Genomic DNA, 21557 nt, shown 5'->3' on the forward strand with positions numbered 1-21557 from the left:
TCTCCCCTCCCCTGTATCTTGCAGGGTACATCAGATCCTCAGTGCGTTGTCTGGGACTATGGCAACCCGTAAGTTTCCCTTAAAAATTCTGATACTCGTATTCACGTAAATGTGTCGGTATAGTGCTGTAATGTGTATGTGTTTATGTGTGTTTATAGATGCAGATCATGTTTGTGCTCATGCCCAGTCAGATTCATTTTATTAATGAACTGAAAACAGTCTAATGAAGTTCCCTGTGTTAGTATTAATTAAATCAGCCAGTGAGAACAAACACTATTCTCTCTGTGTTCCTAATCGCTCCAAAGTAGAGTCGCACACAATCTCTGAGTACTGCATATTGTTGTTCAATTCTGTATTCTACTGACTGCTCAAACCTGAATGGTCCATTTCTATGTCACTGATGACCTGAAGCCTTAGTTTCTAGTTAATGGGTTTTCTCTTGTTCGTCTATGTAGGCCACTGACATGTTCACATTGTTTGCTCTGTATAGTGGACCACCAAGCGCACAAATGTAAACCAGCACAATCGATCATGCAATTATAACCATTAACCCACATAGTGATTACTCTATTTGTCAATAACAAACTCAAACTCGTTCAGTACCATTACATCAGGGGCTAGATTTAGGTCATGGTCTGATTGTGCTTTCACCATCGTAAACTGCTCTTAATGGCCCATGTCTTCAACCCATGGGAGCATAACTGAACAAATGCAACCCACTGTCCTGTTATATGCATTTTATTTGGAGGTAATATACAGTGACCGAGCAAGTGTGACAACATTTAACTGCCCAGAATTCATGGGTGGGGAGTTGGTGTTGGTGGTCAGCATGTTGACACAAAATCACTTGGTTAGTGTTGCGGTTTTGTTATTGAGAAAAACAAAGCTCTGATGCTCCTGGTCAGAATTGACCATTTCCATATTAAGACAAGATCACGGATTTTTTCAGATTCTTATGTTGAGTTGTCTAAATATTACCATAAATTGGGAGCACAGTGGGTAGAACAACTGAAATACCCTTGATAGTTGATTACTCAAGGTTAGGGCTGGACTCGGTGCTTTAAGTGGGTATGCACCGGTACGGAGATTTTAGCCCACTAACTAGTAGTCCACTGAGTCATATTTCCCAAAATGCTTGTTTGGCTAAGAGAACAGTAAAATGGAAGCTGTTATAGAGAAACATTGTGAAGCTGTTGCAGTCAGCTTGTTAAAACAAGCTAAATGATAGCTGTCTGTGGAGGCTGTCTATCTGGCCACAAATCACCAAAACTTGTAGCTGAGACCAACCAGCCCCTAAGCCGCTGTCTAACATTAGGCTATGAATGTAGTGAATCACAGCAGCAACAGGATGAATCGCTCATCCAGCTTGATTTTAGTGAAAAATTTTAATTTGTTCCTGAGGTAATTGTGACTTTACTGTTGTAAACGGTGCTGTTCCTACTGTAGAAACAGTTACTGTAGCATTGAATAAACTCATGTTGGAAATAATTTGTTGATGGAAAAGAAACGTCAATTAGGACAGGATAGAGACACTTTATGAAGTGGGTAAACTTCAAATAACAAACACTGATTCATTTGTCTTCATATTATTCACAGATGGATTTAACAAGAAAATACCTGTTCCTGAAAATCTTTCTGGAAAGTTCAATTGAACGTTTTAATCAGCATCATATTTGAATGTAGCCTGTCACTTACTGTAATGATGTGCTGGTATCGACCGCCCACCGCCTAATTTACCAGCCAACAGCTGAAAAGGGGAGTACCGGCACTTATTTTTTCCCACTTAAAGCACTGGACTGTATGATTTTCTAACTTTTTTTTTTTACCAAGATTAAGATTCATGATTACTTTAGCACTGGGTCTCTCACTTTCGTAATGTGTTTTTTTGGTGAAGTGATTTAAGAAAGTGGTGTTTTTAGCGTGCTGAACTAGTTTTTCTGCAGTATTTGTGTGTGCTCCATCCTTACTGAAGCTAGACTATGCCCGACTAACACATAGGCTGCCTGGGTTGAAGCCTAAGGTTTGCCCATGTCATCCATATCGCCAGCTTCTTTTAGAGTGGATGCAGACTGACGTTATTATAATGTTGTGAAGGCATGTGAACATAAGAGGTTGCAAACTAAATGTAGGTTCTACTCGATGCTTTTTCGGTTAATTGCCCACTCCTCCTCAAGGTTACATCCACTTTCTTGTTTTGGAGCTTTTAGCCACATCCCATGGTCGCCATTAGCAGATGATGCTCCAAACACTTTTCAGAACTTCGTGTCTGTGTTGGCTTTAAAGTTGTGTTTGACAGTTCAGTCATGCACAGTTCCATGACAACAGCCTCAAATTCATCTGGTGATGACGACCCCGTGATGCCATTAAAAGCTCCAAAAAGCTTTTAGCAGACAGATTTGACAGATGATGCTTCGTCAGAGCAAATGGCTTTTAATAAGAATTGAATTTGTCAGGGGGCCATCACAGCATACCTCCCTGTCTGCTCTGACAACAAGACAGATGACAGCAAAATTCTGGTTAGCTCAGCCTTTCCCTCGAGATCACATTAGTTCACCCAGTTCTTCAGGAAGACTCTCCAGAGAATGTGGGAGTGTGGGTTCACACAGAGAGGATAAGACATAGTAACTTATCAAACGACCCTCCTCCATCAAGGTAGAAGCGACACAAAGCTGAGCAAAGTCAATTAAGTAGCCGGCAGATTACAGCTGCAATCAAATTAACATTACGAGGACAGGAAGCCAAACAGAATATAAAGTGACAAGGTGGCGGCACTGTCTATCAACCAAAAATACTCAACACCGAGAGGAAAATGGGTAAACATCCAAATATATTTGCTAGGGATTAGGTAATGTGTTTACTGTTTACAGACACGCACAGACGGGGCTACACACGGATATGTAAACACAGTGACCAAAACATATGTCAAAATTAGAAATAACCACATTCAATTTAATATGCAATCAGAATCCTTTTGATAGCATGGTGAAGGCTGATGCCAACAGCACAAGAATGCTCTAATTTAAATCCCAGAAGCTGCCTGATGATTTGGATCCCATATTACTGCTGTTATTGCTATTCCTGCTCTCTGTGTAAACATGCTCTTTTGGTGCACAGATGATGCGAGGAAAAGGTGTGAGACTGAAAAGCCCAGTCAACTGTTAAAAAAGAGAGAGTATTAGTTCTGTAATCTGATGCTACCATGTAGAATTTATATACATGCACACAAACATCTGTACATGAATTAGATCATATAGAGTACATACTGTACAGACGCCTACGCAGGGACCAAAAATAATATGAATATATCCACTGACTGCATGGCATCTGTATTTTAGCCCTCCTCCATTTGCTCTTCTGTGCCGGCTGGGCAGTAGATCTCGGAGGCTGCATGGAGCCGGGCGGAAAGCGAGCAGGTGATGCGGGCAGGGAACATCTTGTACAAAGCAGCCGTTTGTTTGCTGGAGGATATCACCTCTCTAAACCTGGCTGTCTCTCTAACTGAGCCACGGGGCTTTGAGGTTGAGCAGAAGGCAGACGAGAGGTGGAGAATGTATAGATAGCAATGCGGAGGGAGGGCAAACACGGCAGCTGCTGAAGCAGACAGCAGAAGAAAAGATGTTCGGCTCAGAGATGGGGAAAATAACTTTGTCGCTCTCTAACCTGTACGTGGAGATTATTTTTAGTGCATACAGATGCATCCACATGAGGAAATTAGATCACAAGAATCTATGTGTATCTTTCCCCTCTGAGTTTGCATATATGGGTAATGTATACTTCCTTGAAGATGAAGGCTCACATTTCTATAGCCTATCATCACCATCACAATTGCGTATGCACACACGCTTTTTCAGCAGTGGCGGTCTATTTACAAATCTGCAAGCAATTTCAATGGTTTCTTTCTCCTATCTCTCTCAGCTGGCTAAGTTGGCCAACAGTTTGTGGCGCTCACAGTTCATCTCAGTATTTATGTGTGAGTGTTTATTTATTTATTTTGCCCCTAACAGGCCCATATGTCGGCACCATCTGCCCACCCAATTCGTAGTGCTCGTCATCCCTCCCCGTCTTCCCCCATGTGCCTGTCTCCTCAACCTACTCTCAACCTGTTTTCATTTGCCTCGCTGGCTCAAATAGATACTGTTATGTTTAGCGCTCATAAAAGTTTTACAGGCTTCGGAAAAATGGGAGCTCAGGTTAGTGGAGGCAAAGGAGCCTATTTATGGGTAAAATGGACAAATTTTTCTGATTATGTTTTGAGGCATACAGAGCACTGAGATGAGACGTGAATAACCAAAGTTGTTGTCGCTTCTCCTCGTTGGGTTCTTTCTCCAAACTCTGTCTCATATGCTGCCTCACTAACTTTCTCTCTCTCTCGTCCATGGGAGATGGAGATGATGATGGGCGTTCAGCTTCTCTTTACTACTGTATGCAGTTGCCGACCTTGCCTTTGGCATCTCTGTGCTTTGACCCTCACTGCACCTCCATGGGATATTGCCTGATACGCCACTAACATATATACATATATATAGACACACTCACACACTGAACCATGGAGCACTTATCTTATATCTGTTGAATTACAGATTACTTTGCCTCCATTAGAGTGTATACACACCACTGCCAGATGTACTGCACAGATTCTATACTATAACGGCTGCTTTTTCAATCAGAACAAACTGCCTGCGTGCTGCCATCTGAAATACATTATACTAGCCTACGCAAACATGGATTTATGCATCACTCAAACATTTCACATTCCATTTTTAATAAGCAGAGAAGAAACATACTTAAATACAAATGACAAAGCTTAAGGCCTAGTCCACACGCACACGGCTACACGGTGAAACCAAACTTTTATGGCCCCTGTCCACATCACTGGTGTGATAAAAAATATCTCTGTCCACATGAAACCGCAAAATCTGCCTCAAACAATGACATGCACATGCCAAAGCAGTAGGTGGCGATAGCACTCCTAACAGGAAAGGCCATTTTAGCCAATCACAAGACTGGAAAATGTCATACCGGTGTAGTTACCAAATGTGTCCGGGCTGTCAGATTTGTCCGTGGCCGCGACTTGCGATGACGTGGCACATCGTGATTGGTCGTGAGGATTTATAAAAATTGTAGGTAGACGAATGTGAGCTATTTATATTTTCTTATGATAACATTAAACATTTACACAGCTAATTACGAAAATGATTAAAATACTGTAATTAGCGCGGACGTTCACGAATGTTTGTTTGACGTTGCCTAGGAGATCTGTTCCAAATCTCGCGAGAGTGTGTTGTTGAGACAGAGACAGTTCTTGAACAAAGTTCATCTTCTCCTGAATTGTCCGTCTGAAGATTGCCATGTTCGTGTCAAACTGTTCAGAAGAGATGTGTCTTGTGACAAATGAGTCCAATATTTAGGCTACTATGGGGCAAAGTGACTAACTTTGCTAACATCCGCTGTAGCATCCATCCACGTAAATGTAATGCATTACGCCCGGACACATTTGGTACCTACACCCGAAAAACAATAATGGCTATGCTAAATGCTAAATAGCACCAGTAACAGCAACTCCGTCAGCTGGTCACGTCTAGAGTGCTCCACAAGTCTCCATGGATACAACTTACTGTTTACCCTCCCACAGTGTGACACCGTCAAACAACGTCGACAAGAAATTGCGGTTTTCCTTGGTTTTCCTGTCCACACACGATTGCTGAAACCGGACTTTTCGAAAAAGTTCACCCTGGACTCTGGTTACAATAAAGTCCGGTTTCAGGAGCCCACAACTGTGGTTACGTGTGGCTGACAGGCCAAACCGCGCAGAGAAACACTCAGTTTCAAAAATACCCCCGTTCGTATGGACGGCCCCTAAGTAATGATCCATCGTAGGCAGAGGACTAAGCAATCTCATTTTGAAGCATGTTTAAAAATATGACCCAGTAGTTAGATGTTTATTTAGATGAATGTAATATACACTTTAGATGGATGGATGACAGTAAGCTTGTGAAAAGCTTAATCCTATTTCTAATCCCCAGTGGTCTTCAGCTTGATCGGGGATCAGTGGTTAAAGACCCAGGCGCCCCTCCACCCTGCCCGTCCCTTATAGCCACCCTGCCCCACCACCAATAATGGCCTGGTGTGCAGCACAAGAAGCTCTAACATCCTCAATCTGACACGGTAGATTGAGGCTTGCTTTGGGCTCAGACTGATCTGGCAGCGCTATCAGCGTTGGCACAGACAGGTCTCAACTTTAAATGAAGTAAAAAGTCAAAGGTATAATCCTCACGCTGCCAAAAACCTAGCTGGATACAAATCTGGCCAAAATGTAATCACATTATTATTATTTTATTTTTTTTACAAAAAATCACAGCAGCAAGTTCTGACCCCAGCCAAGTATGACACTATTCCATTTTCATATTGGCACTGTGACGCCACCCATTAATCTCCTGGATGGATAAATAAATTTGTGTTGTTTATCCTTTTTGGATACCTAACACTTCACTTGCTTGTTGTAAGATGTCTTCTGTTAAAAGAAACTACTGCACTGATTCAACATTGCACTTGTATAACAAAGGCTGACTCACAATGGACATTTTTTTTGTTGCTGTTTTTTAAAGCACAGACAATGTAGTCCTTGTCCAAATCTGGCATCTGCCTTACCCACAATGCATTCTGACCTCTGACAGTTCAGTCAAAGTGTCTGGTGTGTTATGCAAGTAACAGCTATTGTAGCCTCAGGCTACTAGCCTCATCCAGAGAGGAGGAGTTGGCAACAGAGGTCTGATAAACTCATGTCTTCCTTACTCCACAGCCCCAGATGTTTTTCCTTTTCATACTTTTATACAATGTCTTGATTTGTGGATGCAGCATTATTGCACGTAATGATTTTGTTGAGCTTTAATATCTATCGGCAGACCACCCTCAGCATGTCCACATTTTAATTTATAGTATAAATAGAGCGTGACGCAGTGGCTCAGGTTACCACAATCACCTCACAGCAGGCGGGTCAATCTAATTTACCCATTAATAAATGTGTTTGTGTCTGCATGTGTTGTAGTGTGACCAGACTCTTGCTGGGTGCATTCTGGGAGGATTCAGCACACTGCAACCTTACACACAATGAATAGGTGTTGAAATTGGATGGCAACAATAGAATAAAACTATTGCAACATAATCAGTGTTGTCCTTGAGGAGACAGCAGAGAGCACAGACTTTAAATAGTACTTCATTTGGTTAAATCTAATAGCCCAGAATTTTACACACAGATAATTACTGTACTTACATGTAGGACTAATCATACAAGTGATCTGACCAGTGAACATGTTTTTAAAACTGAGCAACAGTAAATTCTAAAATGCAAATATAGACATTGTAATTTTGTTGTGAAAAAAGTAGGTTTACTATCTTTTTATCTTCCCATCTGAAATGAATTGTATTCATTTCCCACTTTTACAGGCAGGCACAACACTTATGCAGTAACACATGCACATGCACACACGCACACGCAGACTAACACACTTAGCAGCGTCGCCACCAGGAGGAGGGGATGGGATGTAGGGCTGATAGGGCTTGCTCCACTTTTCCATCTGACAGAGCAGAAGGGATCAAGACCGTGTCAAACAGAGAGTCAAAGCAGTAAGAGGGAGTCGGCCAGTAGGGCTTATACGTGGGCTCTGCCTCCACTGGGCGTTACAGACGGTGGACAGGATGGACACTTAGCTCATTTCCCCAGCTATCACTATGGTCCTTAGAGACCGTGTTAACATGGAAGCTTCGATTCTCAGTGTATTACGTTTGACTTCATGTTGAGGACAGTGGCTGAGGACAGTAACATGTTCATCAGTTCTATGTACCATGTAAAGTCAGAACTTAAGCTATGATTTCTTCTTGTAACTGGACCTCGTGGATAACTGTTGGCCGCTTGCACTTAGTTCTACTTTTTAGTTTGGCTGATGAGGTAAAGTAAATCCAGTCGGAACTTTTTTATTTTGAGGATAATTTGTATTTTTTTTTTTTTTTGCATCATCATGTAACCATTGAAGGTATAATGGAGCACTGTGTCTTACCATTTGGCCAGGGACAGCCTTTACATCTGATGCTAGGGCAAAGTCTTAAACAGTGATGAAGTTGTCGCTACTAGTATTATAAATTTAGATTAGAAGCCGTGAGGAAGAAGACTTGTTCTCGGGTGGCGGTTGGAATACACTGAGTTTTGACCCTGGGATCAGTAGCTTTGAAGAGCCACTTGGTAAGTAACATCTACACCCCCTTAAAATCTATACGAGGTCATTTTATGGCTTTGTATGCTAAATTCTTTTGCACTGGAAATAAAGGACTGTACATATGCAACCTAATGTTAAGTAAAGCATTTGCCTTGTGCTTATCTTGTTGACTTGCACACTGCCCTCTTTACTTTTGTGCTGCTGGGCATAGGCTGAAAAGGCATAGTGTTAGTGCTTTGTGAGACTCAGAGTTGCCCCTTTGGCCTTATGTGTCCCGGTTGAGCCGCTGGCAAGATTCTTTGAAAATGTCCAGTTTTCTCATAAACCCTCTATATTTTCTACGAGATGCAGCATATGAAAATCTGTACACAAAATATATAGACATACTTTTTTCCCTCTGACTTAGAACTAATAATCCATTTCCTCTGGAACTATTTTCTTCAGAGCAATGTGGCATGTCCATGTTAACACAGAATGCAGGCAGTCAGAACGGCAGGCTATTTATGGCTGTGCCCGAAACCTGTATCTCTGCTTTTGCCGTTTGCTCACTAGCTCGCACACCAGGAAGAAAGATAATCCCGGGAAAGAAGCTTATAAATTAGCCCGTGGCCATGGTAGAGAGCAGATTGGGCCAGTGGAGGTCAATGACAAAGCATCTGACTCGCACGAATATAAGGGAAGAAGCGGGGAGGAGGGTTTTGTGTGACAACCTCACATGACATGAACCAAGGGAATGACAAGTCACATAATCCAAGGCCTGTCCAGTTGTTGTCTGCATCACAGATATATGCAAATGTGCAACTAAGAATTCAAGTCAATAACTATCAACCATAGAAATAATGCTGTCATAGACATCATAGGAACAATTTCTCATTGGTGGTCGTCTCTTTGAGCCTGTGATGGCTTCCTCCATTACTTTTTTTTCATATTTATGCATCAAGAGATTTTTCTTTGTGTCCATTCCCTGCATCATTCCATATACATGTGGCTCAGATCAAGTGAAAAGTATTTTGTGTTTGGTTTACTGCCACGGAAATAACATTTAGAAACATAAGCTGTACAGTCTTGCACATAAACATTGCGGCAAGCTTCAGATAATCTCACAGTGTGTGTCTTGCGTTTATAAGACTCGTCTTTACATCAGTCAGTGGAGGAGAGGAAAGCTTAGTTCCTTCCTACAGAGTTAATATCTGGGTCAAATACATTTATGCATGTAGACACACAAAGTCACTGAAATTCAAACATGGGCCAACATTGTGGCAGACACCACAGTGTAAATGTGTGCTGGTCAATGCTTCATAATAGCCGGTATGGGGAGTTGAGTGAGTACAGATGATTTGTGTCACATGGAGATTTGCTTCAGTGCCTCTGAGATGTATTGGGAGTAAAAGGCCAATATGCACTGCCTATATGTTGAATGTGAAACCCATCATCACTGAATTGGTTCTTTAAATCTGACATTTGACATAATCAGACACATCCAATATACTCAGAGTAAAAATATGTGCGCCATAAAATGTAAGATGGTCTGTCTCTCAAATGTCTGAGGCAGACTCAGTAATAACAAGTAAAAAAAATGTGTTGGATCTCACACATAAATGTTTAAAAACTGGATCAAAACTTACTCCACTTGGCCTTCAGATTTCCCTCAAGCGCTTTGGCAAATGACACACTACACTACACATGCATAGCACACACTTGGATGTTCTCAGTTTAGTCTTCTGAGTCTCCAGTGTGGAAATAATTGGGGAATTTGTCAGAAAACCTCAATAATTTATTAACTGGATATGGGAAAAATGCAAAAATAAAGATTTAAATGTAAAAATTACAATTAAATAGAGTTAAATGTAAAAATATGGTGATGCTTTACCTAACTTGTTACAAATGTACAGTAATACTGTTGAGCTTTAGGAAAACCTGGGAGAGACAGATTAAGAGACAACACATGACAATTCCACAGGCAGATTAAAACACAGGATGTTGCTTTTGACATAGTGAGAGACAGCTGGGCCAAGATCTCAGGATGTCCTAACCTCTGTGTCCTCCCCTAAACTACAACAAATTGTGACATGATTAAAAATGCACAGTTTAAGACATTTTGAATCGTCCAATTTGAATCTGCTCGACTCTATAGAGTTCATTAGGAAAGGTCAAACCATTATTGGGAGTCATTGAAAACAGATGTTTGGTGCTTGGTGGCCCTTTCAGTTATTTTTGCTCATTTGACCTTTGCGAAGGTGAAAGGTTAAACATAAATGGAGACATTATGGCAGTAGTGACCTTTAGGAAAATCAAAGGTGTCACTAATGGCATTAGCTGTGGCTCTGTTCTTTCCGAGTGTCCCACTAAATCATGATAGTGGGACATCATGCCACAATACCAGGAAGCTGGAACTGACGCAACTTGGAACTCAGCCCTCGTTAATTTGATTATTTACACCTGTGACTTTACTGCTATGAGCTAAGTGAACGCACCTGATGGGAGGAGGGGGCGTCCATGTCCTAGAATCTGTTAATCTTTCTAAAGAATCACAGGAAATAGTTTGCTGCTAAACAAGATGCAGGGAGCAACAACTAGCATGCACAAGGTACTGACACACTACACTACGGTACAGGTATTGAACACTACGCAGTGTGTAATCTTAATGCAGCACGATGCGGCACATTGTTGACTCTGTGTGTGTTGTGTGATGCTGACACAGTGAAGAGTTTTCACACATTGGTATCTGCATGTCTTCTCAAGGCCACTTAACCTCTGTGATCCATAAAAGTTTTTTTTTTCTGTAACAACAAGCCCTCTCCTTCCTCCCTACTTCTATTTATAACTAATTAACTCTCTGTTTTGCTTTATGTATCATCAGCTGTCACTGTATATTAGACAAGAGCTGTGTTCGAAATCATCCACTCATTCACTCACTCCCTATCCCACTACATTGTGTATATGATATAGTGCACTACATCATGTACACGATGTAGGGAACGACGGGAGGAGAATTCGGACACTACACGGTCATTTTCTGAACGTGGTTGCGTCAGCAGATGCGCCAGGTATTGCTGTAACGTATTGCAAACGCGCAGAGAATCATGTAAACAAACCGGACACATAAAAATAAAATTTAAAAAACCTGGACACTTGCGGGAACATTTTAGATTAGATTAGATTAGATATCTTTATTGTCATCATACAAAGCATGACGAAATTATTGCCACCCATAAACGGCGCATAAATAGATAAAAACATAAGGTACAAAAATGTACACATTTTAAATAAGACAAGGATGTGATTCTGCGTGGTTGTGTTTCTCGGGCACAACTACTGTTGTGTGTCCCGAGTCCCGACCGTGAGCTGTAACGGCCCGCATGTGAACTGTGGCTATTAGCTTAGCTCGTAAGCTCGTATTTACTACATATTCTACTACAGTTTCTTTACTAGATTGATTTAATGATGCCTGTTATTGTTCCGATGCTGCTGCCCAACTCCTGCTCCTCAGGCGAGGCAAACGGAGCGAAGGCAAATACGTCTGAGGAGTTTACTGGTAAATAACCTAAAGAAATTGTAGCTAACATGCTAATTATCTTGCTCTTCTTCTCTGGCAAAACACGACTGCATATTGGAGTAGAAAATACATGGATAAGTGCACTACATCCGTGATAGGGGGTGATTTCGAACACAGCTAACTATACTCAAAGTTTTTAATAATAAAAAATAAAAAAACACTGGTTATACACTGTGCTTCACCATATCACGTACTAAACCTTTAAAAAAATAATTCTCTCCAAAATAAGACACAAGTTCCTGGGATTTACATGCTACTGAATTTGTAAAGCAGGCAGTCAGAACGGCAGGCTAATTTTGCTATCCCTCAGTGCCTTCTGTGTCTCTTTGCATTTAGCTCTCCTCTTCCACATTTTAATATTATCCTCCTGTGTAATGCCCGTACGTGTTTACCCTTCCGTTCACTGATGACACAATGGCAAATATTGTGGACATATTTGACGGCACACTCAGCGGGAAATGAGCAATGAGGAGCTGACTAATGGACACAGGGCATACAGTTATAGCTAATATCAAATGGAAATGGGCAAAACTATATATTTTGGCCACAGTCATCTTGTGAATCAGTTTTGACAGCATTTGCCAGCAGCTAAAATTAGCTGAGGATGTTAATCTTTATTACATCAGTGACAGCTATGTAGAACAACATTTCTGATGTTAAACGCTTAGCAGTTACTAGATTGCTTCAAAAAAAAAAGAGTGAGACAAATGTGCTCAAAGTGTAAAATGCAGATTGTGTGCATCATGAGGTTTAAGGTGCATGTTAATCGACACTCTCTGTACCTTCCCCTCACAGATGTGTCATTTTTTTTTCCTGCAAAAGATGAAACATTGCTCAGTGGGCCAGGCAGATGTGACTTGACATCAAGCCTTTTAGTTTTCAGAATTCAAAGCATGTTTAACCTTTTTTTGTTGTTTAACAGGGGGGCAATTGGCTTTCATAGCGCTGCCCTTTCAGTCAAGAGTTGGCACCAATTCTTTTCTGAGCGAGACATAAAAGGTCAATTTACTCTGTTGTTTAGAAAGAATTTTCCTATTTTTCTTAACAGCAGCTACGTCATTTAACAATCATTTATGGAGAAAATTGGACAGCAATTTCTCTTTAGTCATGCAAACAATGAGGCTGTAGGGATGTCAGTCAGTCAGTCAGTTGGTTGCTTAATCCACCACCGACAGAAGTACTAGGATGCTTCTCCTTCGGCATCACCATGCTGTTGACATCTGCATTAAAAAAATCTGCAGTGAAATGTCTCAGCTACAGAGCTGGCCTGAGTACCATGACATTTTGTTCAAACATGTCACCTTCAGCTGACCTTTGGTTTATACTGTATCATGAGTTTAATCATAATCAACAAGTGTGTAAAATACAGGACTGAAGTGGAGTTTTTAGAGATATAGATTTAATATCTCAGCCGCAGTTATTTATAACGTGAAGTCATCAAGAAGAAAATTAACAGAAGTCGAACAGTAATTGAAATCACATCAATTAGAATGTTATCATTGAACTTAGAAACGGAGGTGTGTGGTAGTAATAATAATAAGAATTATTATTATTCAGGCATAGTTAATTAAAGTTGTCAATTTATCTGTTTAAAAACACAGCACAATTGCACATTGTCACAGACTGACAGAGTGGAGCACGAAAAGTTCACAAAAATACAACATACAGTTGATGAACATTACACATTATAGATGTGATAAACTCATTTAGACTGTGCCTCAGTGAAGCCTCACAGTACCACTTGTTGAGCTATAGTCTGTTCAAACTCCAAGTGCACTGAGGGATAAATACCTCTGCAAACTAACACCCATTTGATAAAACTTTATTTGTTGAAATCCACACCAAACAACAGATGTGTCGATTATCAACACATCAGGAAACCGTATGATGCTATGTACAATATTTACACGTTGCTTTTTTTTTTTTTTTTTTAATGCCAGCGTGATAGCTTTGCAGTATATACGTTTGGGATCCATAGCCAATAAACCAACCATACTGATATGTGCACCTGTTTGTACATCTGGTACCTGTTTTCCACAATAAGATGAGTCGCCAGCAGCTCCAGTCTCATTCAAATGCTATAACAAAAGCAAAACAGGAGCAATGTCCTTTAAATCTTTCCTCACAAGCTAAGCCCAACTGATAATCTAATGTTTCAATGATCCCAGCGGGGCAGCAGTTTGTGTTCCCTGCAGCAGCTGGAGTGGCTTGTTTTTTCTTTGTGGGTGAAAAAAGAATTAGACAAATTCAAAGCTGGCCTTTTTTTTTTTTTGCTAGAAGGCAGTCAAAACCAACAATCAAATCCAGATTAACTAGACGAGGGGCAGCAGTCAATTAAACTGGAAGTTCTGCAGCCAAAAAGCAAAGAGGTCACGTAGGATGTGCATTTGTGCGTGGCGTGTTGGTGTAATCTTCAGCGACCCCCTGTTGTGAGCTGTCAGACAGTTTCTCATCACCCGAACTTCCTCTTTGCTGCCAAACTGTCACAGAAGACTTGATATGTGTGCGTCTTTGTCGCATTGCTGTGTTACTGTAGGAAATGGGGCACACACGCCTTCACATGTGTCTATAAGTGAACCAACATGCATAAATCGGTATATAACACTTCCGCTGTCTGTCCATGCAACATGCAATCATTAATGCATGAACACTAACAGTCCACATGGCTATGTTGTACTTGTGTGGTGAAGCCATTTGTAAATATTTAACTTGACATCTGTTGGGATTTTACATCTCAGTGACATGTTTTCTATTCATTTTTAGTTCAGATGAATCATTATAAGCACAGGAATCCACATGTATCGGTGTTTGGGGGGGCTTCTTTTAAAGAAGCTGAAAAACACTAAAAATACCTCACAAAGTGAACACACTTTGGAGGATTTCCTCATAAGAAGTAACAAGTGCACATATCCGCTCATTCCCTCTGTTCCTGTCGCTCTCTCTACCCCGCCCCCTCCCTCTCTGACCCCCCCCACACACACACACATAAACACACAAAGCTGTGCACCATGTTGCTACCTGTCAAGCTGTCTCTGAGCTTCACTGCTGTGACTCGTTTTCCGATCTTCAGTCTTTGAAGTGTCACTGTTCGGATGATAATCATCAGGGAATTATACTCACATCTCATTACTGACATTATGAATTGACTCCGAGTGTGTGTGTGTGTGTGTGCATGTTCATCTAGTTTAGTGTGCATTCCTCCATGCCCAGATATACTTTTGAAATATACACTTGATACATTCTTTGTCATTTGCCGTTACACTGACTGATTGTGTTTGAGTGAAGTGTAGCACGATGCTCTGGTTAACATGCCGTCTTTAATTGGCAGGTTGTCCATACACTTCTCAACAGTTTGACAGACAGAAGAAGAAAAGACATAACGACTACATTCTTTGTTTTATTTGTATTGTTGAGATGCACAAATAATTCATTGTTCATTCAGAGTACAGAATATGCAAATCACTGAGCTACATTGTAAGTTTGTTTGTAGTTTATTGTCATACTCACAAAGTGCCTTGAGAAAATCTGTGCAGTGTGTACTACAGAACAGAATGTGTTGGTAATGAACATATAATCAGCAAAAAATATGTTTGCAAAGAAAAGATCCTCACACATTGTGTCAGATTTATGATAAAATAACCCAAAAAATACATTTGGATGAACATAATCATCACATCAGTATGATATGTGATATTGCTGAGCCTCCTTTGGTTACACATTAGTTGTGTTTCAATTCAGGGGCAGCATTCACTCTTCAAAGGACTGGCCCTTCGTAATTGAGGTCGATTGCTATCCCATCTACCCCTGTTATTATCATGACATTACTATTATTACCAAAACATCTGCCTAACCTAGACAACATGTTTTTTTTGTTTGTTTTTTGTATTTTTGTATTTTTTTTGGGGGGGGGGGGGGTTGTTGTTTTTTTTTTTTTTTTTTTTTTTTGCAAAGGAATGTGGTTTTAATAGTTTCACTGTCAGCCACCGTTTAGATACATACTCATGTAAGAGTAGAATATTCAGGCTCTTGGGCAGATCCACCTGTTGGAACTTTCATTGCCCACTAGTAGAAGGATGTAGCCTGGTCTTGCTGTTGTGATACATTTGGCCTTCAAATTTAGCCTTGAAAGAAAAAAACCTTTAATTGGGACATACTGTATGTGTCAATTAAGCAACCATGACAAAAGGGCAAGAGTTGTTCCATATTTTTCATAATTTTTTGGTGTCTGCCTAGTATTTATCTAAATGCTCGTAACCAAAATTGATCTGGAGAGACTATAAATACCACAAATAGTTTATCTTTTCTCAGAGTGCAGTTGTCACTAAAGCTCAGCTCAGCGTGTTGCCAGACAAAGCCCACCTATTTTCCATTGTATTGAGTGATTTGTAGATTGTTATATTAAGATCTGAATAAGAGTCGCAAAGTCCTTATACAGACAACACAATTTTCTCACTCACTCTGTTGAGGGTACTCATTGCTATTAGCCTGAGAGGAGGTAATTAAGTTCTCCACTAAAGCATTAGCCGTGAAAGAACAGTGTACACCGCGCTGTCTGCAATATGACTACATTTCACCCTTTTCTGCTCTACAAGTCTGTATGAAGGGAAGAACAAAATGAACAAACAAAATAAATATTCTACTTATTAAAAAAAACAGGGAATACATCATAGCATAAATATTCTTTATCATTGCAGACCAAAAGAAGATGTAGACAACTATGAGTACCCGATAAAACACATCAGAGTCAGCAGACAGAAGCAATTTCCCAAACCGCTTTATCAGGACCGTGTGCGTGGTGTGGTTTGATCTGATTTGATCAGTGACCAAACAACTCACAAATGTCATAAGATTCTTGTTCAGTTATTGTACAGACTTGATTGGTGCACGGCCTCATGTACCATCTTGTTTTTTTTTCTTCTCAAACTGAGCGAAGTCGCCTCAAAACAGTGGGAAATATCAAAAACTGTTGTAACTTCTCCAGAAAACAGCGTGTTCATGTCGAATCCCATTACCCGTGGTGAGAAGTTGATTGAAAATATGTTTTCAGGGTGTTTAAGTCTTGATGCCTCTGTACCCATCAATCACAGGGCCCTAACCCTAGCCTCCCCATCAGAACAACTCTACGCAGCCGTGGAGTTTCTACCAGCCATAGTGACTGAAAGAGAAGTATACCTAAGGCTAAACATGAGGTTAATGTCTAGTGTGGGGCAGCCGGAGTAATTAGTTCAGATTGAAACGTATTGATTGACCTCTGCACTCAACCTTCCATTGAAAGCATTTAGAGGGAAATAAAGGGAAGAGGGGAAATATGTAGAGTAATAAAAAAGGACAAGGTTCCCATTGTACGAGATTCTGAGATTGTTCTTACTCCTGTTGGAAGCAACGGGACATTTAGCGCTGAATAACGTTCCTCCACCACTTAACGCACACTGCTTTTTTGTTAACTGCTATCTGATAACACCCCTTTCATTCTTCAAGGTCTCAAGACTTGTTTCTCCAAGAAAGGGGATGGTATAAAAAAGGAGAAAAGAACAAAGATGAGAAAGAAAGTGTTTGGGTGCTAAACAGGGCGAGGACTTGAGAATAAGAGAGGTGACACAGACTTGTATTGGCAGCGGTGTAAAAGAGCCTGTCAGTGGGTGTGAACGCTGGTCGCTGCATATTAATCCTACAGAGTGAATGGGTGAACTCTGTGAACTTGATAGTGAAGAGTGTCTGAAATGTTCCCTCCCTTTGAGTTGGATCTTCTTAAAGGTGTGTGTAGTCACGTTGTTTTTTTGTGTGTATTTGTCTCACAGTCACTGTTTATGTCCCTTGTGACAACACCCCCCCCTTCCCTTTTTCTCTCCACCTCCAGGGAAGCTGGCGCAGAAAACTGGGGCACAGAAGGCTGCCAAACGCTCGCGTCAACCACTGTCCACACCAAATGCCTGTGCAGCAGGATATCCACCTACGCCGTGTTAGCGCAGCAAGCTAAAGACCCGGTGAGTCACACCAATGTACTCTGTGGGACTTTGGGGGCTAACAAGGCAACTATTACCCAGGGGCCAGGTCATTGAGCTGATGAGCTGCTGTTGTATGAATTTAGCTGGCATCCCTGTCTGTTGGATTCTTCTGTAAAAAATATACAACAGGCTGCTACAGCTGTCATTTATCGTCTTTAGTGAGATATCTGTAGGTGATGCTGGGATGGCTGGTGGCTTATTTTATAACAAGCATCTTTTTCTGAGAAGAAAGCCGTCACAGAAGCCAGCCGTCACGGTATATAAGATGCCATTTTGATCATGGTGTCGTTCACTTGTCTAATTATATGTTGATTGGCTGTCACTCTCCGCGTTATGGAACTTTCTTTTTTGAGCTACAACTTCATAAAGGTCAGACTTCTCAGCGAGCTACTAGGATGTGATGTGTGGAGAGAGAGAAGAGGAGACGTCAAGAGGAAGAAACAGATTTTGTTTTGTCTGTGCGTGATTTTGCCTGCAGCACATAACCTGGGCTTCTATAAATAGTCCTAGTGGCTTGCAGTGTCTGTTTGACATGATTAAAGAAGGCTTTTTAGCAGTTCAGGGTAATGCCTGTTCTAATACACTGACCCAATCTTCTCTATTGCGCTAATGGACATCCAAAGACCTGACAGCTCTTAGCTCACCTTCCTCTCAGAGCCACCCTCGTCGTCGTGCAGCAGACCCTGATTCATTAACGACGCTGTTAAACATTCCACATCGTCACCCCGTCACCCCGTCACACCTTCCATCTATACCTACGTATATCCACTCTTATACCCACTGTCTTGTGTCCTTTTTTCCTCTTGTCGTTTGTTCTCCGCCTCCACCTCCTCCCCCTATTTTCGTCAGCCGCATCACCCCCCTCCTTTTTCACCTCGTTAACACTTTCAGTTGTTGTTCTCACTTTGTGACCACAGCTCCTTGACTGCTGTGGTCACAAAGCGTTCCCTATAGCTTTAGCTGTTAATTTGTCTCCATGCTTGCTTGCTCCTTATACCCACGAGGACAGTGATTACATTAAATAATCAGGGAGTGTAAGGAGATGGAGTTTGGTTAAATTTAATGTTACACACGAGACCCCCCCCCCCCCCCTTTTCCCTTAATGGCGAGTTCAGAAAATGGAGCCAGCTAAGCAGATCCCCAGTAAGCACTGGAGGGTTACTCCAGGTGTCACAGAAATGGGAAGTGATTGTGAGGAATGGAGTTTTTTTGGGGAGGAAATGTTCAACCACACAGAAAAGGTCATCCGGTCTCAGCTGGCAGTGAGAGCAAGAAAGAGAGGGAAACATAGAGAAAGAGAGCGAGACAGAGAGATACTAAGCATGGATGCACTAAGTAGTAACGCATTAACAAACAGACTGTTGCTGAGATAAAGAGCTGTGCACTTATGTACGCATCTATACTTCAGTAACCTACATACAACACTCAGAGCTGTGTACCCTGCAGCTTTCAAACACACGGTGATTAAAAATGTCCCTGTCCTCCTGGATCTGGACACCTTGACTACGTTTGCTGCACATAGCCGCTCTAAGGTAGTTTCCCCCTATCAAATTCCTTATTTCAATTTATTTTGGGAGTTGAACGTGGTCACTTGACAAAGTTATAGAAAATGACCACCTGAGTCTGCAGCTCAGCTTCTTACTGTGAGTTTTAACTCACTGTTTAGCTGTCTGGCCACAGCTGTGCTGCTCTGGTTTTCTCTCATATGTTTTCAGTCAAATGCTATAGGTTTATGGTATGGTCATGTTTTAGTGATATTCAAAATGATGTTTGTTTGCCTCATTTGCCATTAAAAATGCATTGCTGTAGTTGCACAGAGCAAAACATAATCCCACGTTTGCCACATTCAAAATTGACTCAGCATCAAAATGAATTTATTTTGGCTGAAGATTGTATTTCAGTCCTCCGAACAGCGGCTCTGTGATTGGATTCCCTGCAGTGTTAACTTTGCACCTATCCACAGGCTTGTATCTTACTTTGTACATTTGATTATTTTTTTTAAAATCAAAGATCCATTTAGTTTCTGATGTAATTGTTTGTCTGTTGAACAAAACTTTCTCATCAACAGCCTAGTGTGCAAGAAATTAGATCATTTGTGATGTAAGGGCCTGTTTCGTTTTCTCTCTGCAAAGTTAACTTAGATTTTTTTTTCCGGAAATACTGGAACGGCATGGAATAGGTCACACAGAAGGGTTATACTTACAATACTGTAACACACTTGAAAAGGGCATTTATATCTAAAATGTCAACAAGTCACCATAATCCTCAGTTGCTGCTGATCGCCTCTCTAAGTTTAGATAGATTGACGGATCCAAGTGACAGTTGTCTTGAACTTTCACTCGGATGGATCAAGTCATGTAATCCATCCAGACCTGGATAAGTCACATCTTGCTCATGTCACCATCAGTGAAGGTGGAAGTGAACGGCCTTTTAAATTATAGATGCCCTGCCAATTTATAGGCTCTGAAACGGACAGTCAAACCATCAACAATGAACTGGCTTGTGATTTCTATACTATACTATAGGGGCCATTATCCCTTTCTCCTCTTTCCCCTGGATGCCCCCTTCATTCTTTTTTATTAAGTGTGAAGAGGGTCAAAATAAGGTGATGGCCTTCAGGTGAGTAACTACAGTTATTCATTATTTTGTCCCTCAAAGCTCGGATAACCTCACAGGGGTCTAGAACCTACATTACAGTACTCGGAGAAACATTAATTCCCATTATATGGAAAACACGGCGGCTGCAACCTGTAAGCGGAACAGGTCCCATTCCTGCCGCTATTTCTGGTTCCCTTGACTCCTCTTCCAACTGAAAAATATTGACTTTTCCCTCGTCACGCAGCAAGCAGGTCAGCCACGTTGAGTGAAAGAGGACTAGGAGGGAAAAAAGCATTGACTTCTGTGACATCTGTGACATCTGTGAAAAGTGTGCTAGTCGTTAGTGATTCATCGTTCAGCCCCCACTACCACCATTAGATCCAGTGCTGAGGACCGGAAGGTACGGGTCAGTGTTTTTGTGTCAATGGCTCTCAGATAGAAGCCGTTGGGGCCAATGCTGAGTGCACTTTGTTGCTTTAGGGTGCTCCAGAGTTAGCTTTTTTTGTTCCAGCAGAGATTGGATTCTATAAAAGAGGAGGGAGAAATGGAATGAATTTGGCAACACATAAAAAGAACCTGCAGCCACATCCAGACATGCAAACACAGACAACCATAGGTATGGATGTACTTGGATGCACTTACTGTAAGGAATAAACACACACACACATGCATAATTCCCGCATAGACACTCAAACACACACATGCTCATATGCTGTGTCCAGGCTGTGTGGCTGTTGGAGCAGAGCTGAGTATCAGCAGCCCAGCTCTGACAGCTTATCCTGGGCCACGGCGCTAGGGACAAGGGGGGTTGAGGATTAACCTCCATGTTTAATAGAAAAGCGAGGGAGGGAAGGGGGGAGAGAAAGAGATGGAGGGATTTAGAAGCAGTGCTGCCATTACAGGCCGTTTACAGTGGAGTGAGGGATAGCCAGTTAATCCTGTTTACTTTCTATAGCCTCTGAGATTTCTGTGTGTGTGTGTTTGTGTGTATGTGTGTGTTTTTTCTCCTGTGCATCTATAGAGAGACCTTCACTATCAGACACAAGACAGAGGTTGTTACTTTAGAGAAAGAGGAGAGAGAGCGAGAGAGAGAAAGCAGACTTGATTGAGCGAGGTCATGAAGCTATACAATAAACCAAGCCACTTAATTCCCAGTATGACTGCAGTGGGAACACAGACCCTACGGAT

General features: G+C 41.4%; 1 protein-coding gene across 1 annotated transcript in view; it reads left to right on the plus strand.

Annotated features, from left to right (window-relative positions):
- Positions 1-21557, plus strand: part of adgrb2 (adhesion G protein-coupled receptor B2) — a gene marked incomplete at its 5' end in the record, with an annotated part of 155444 nt that overhangs the window by 76889 nt on the left and 56998 nt on the right. The window contains 2 exons of the mRNA XM_083981756.1: positions 25-68; positions 17624-17750. Coding sequence (XP_083837882.1) covers positions 25-68; positions 17624-17750 — 171 coding nt within the window. The remainder of the gene's footprint in view (positions 1-24; positions 69-17623; positions 17751-21557) is intronic.

The sequence above is a fragment of the Trachurus trachurus genome (genome assembly GCF_905171665.1).
Source record: "Trachurus trachurus genome assembly, chromosome: 11".
NCBI classification, from domain to species: domain Eukaryota; kingdom Metazoa; phylum Chordata; class Actinopteri; order Carangiformes; family Carangidae; genus Trachurus; species Trachurus trachurus.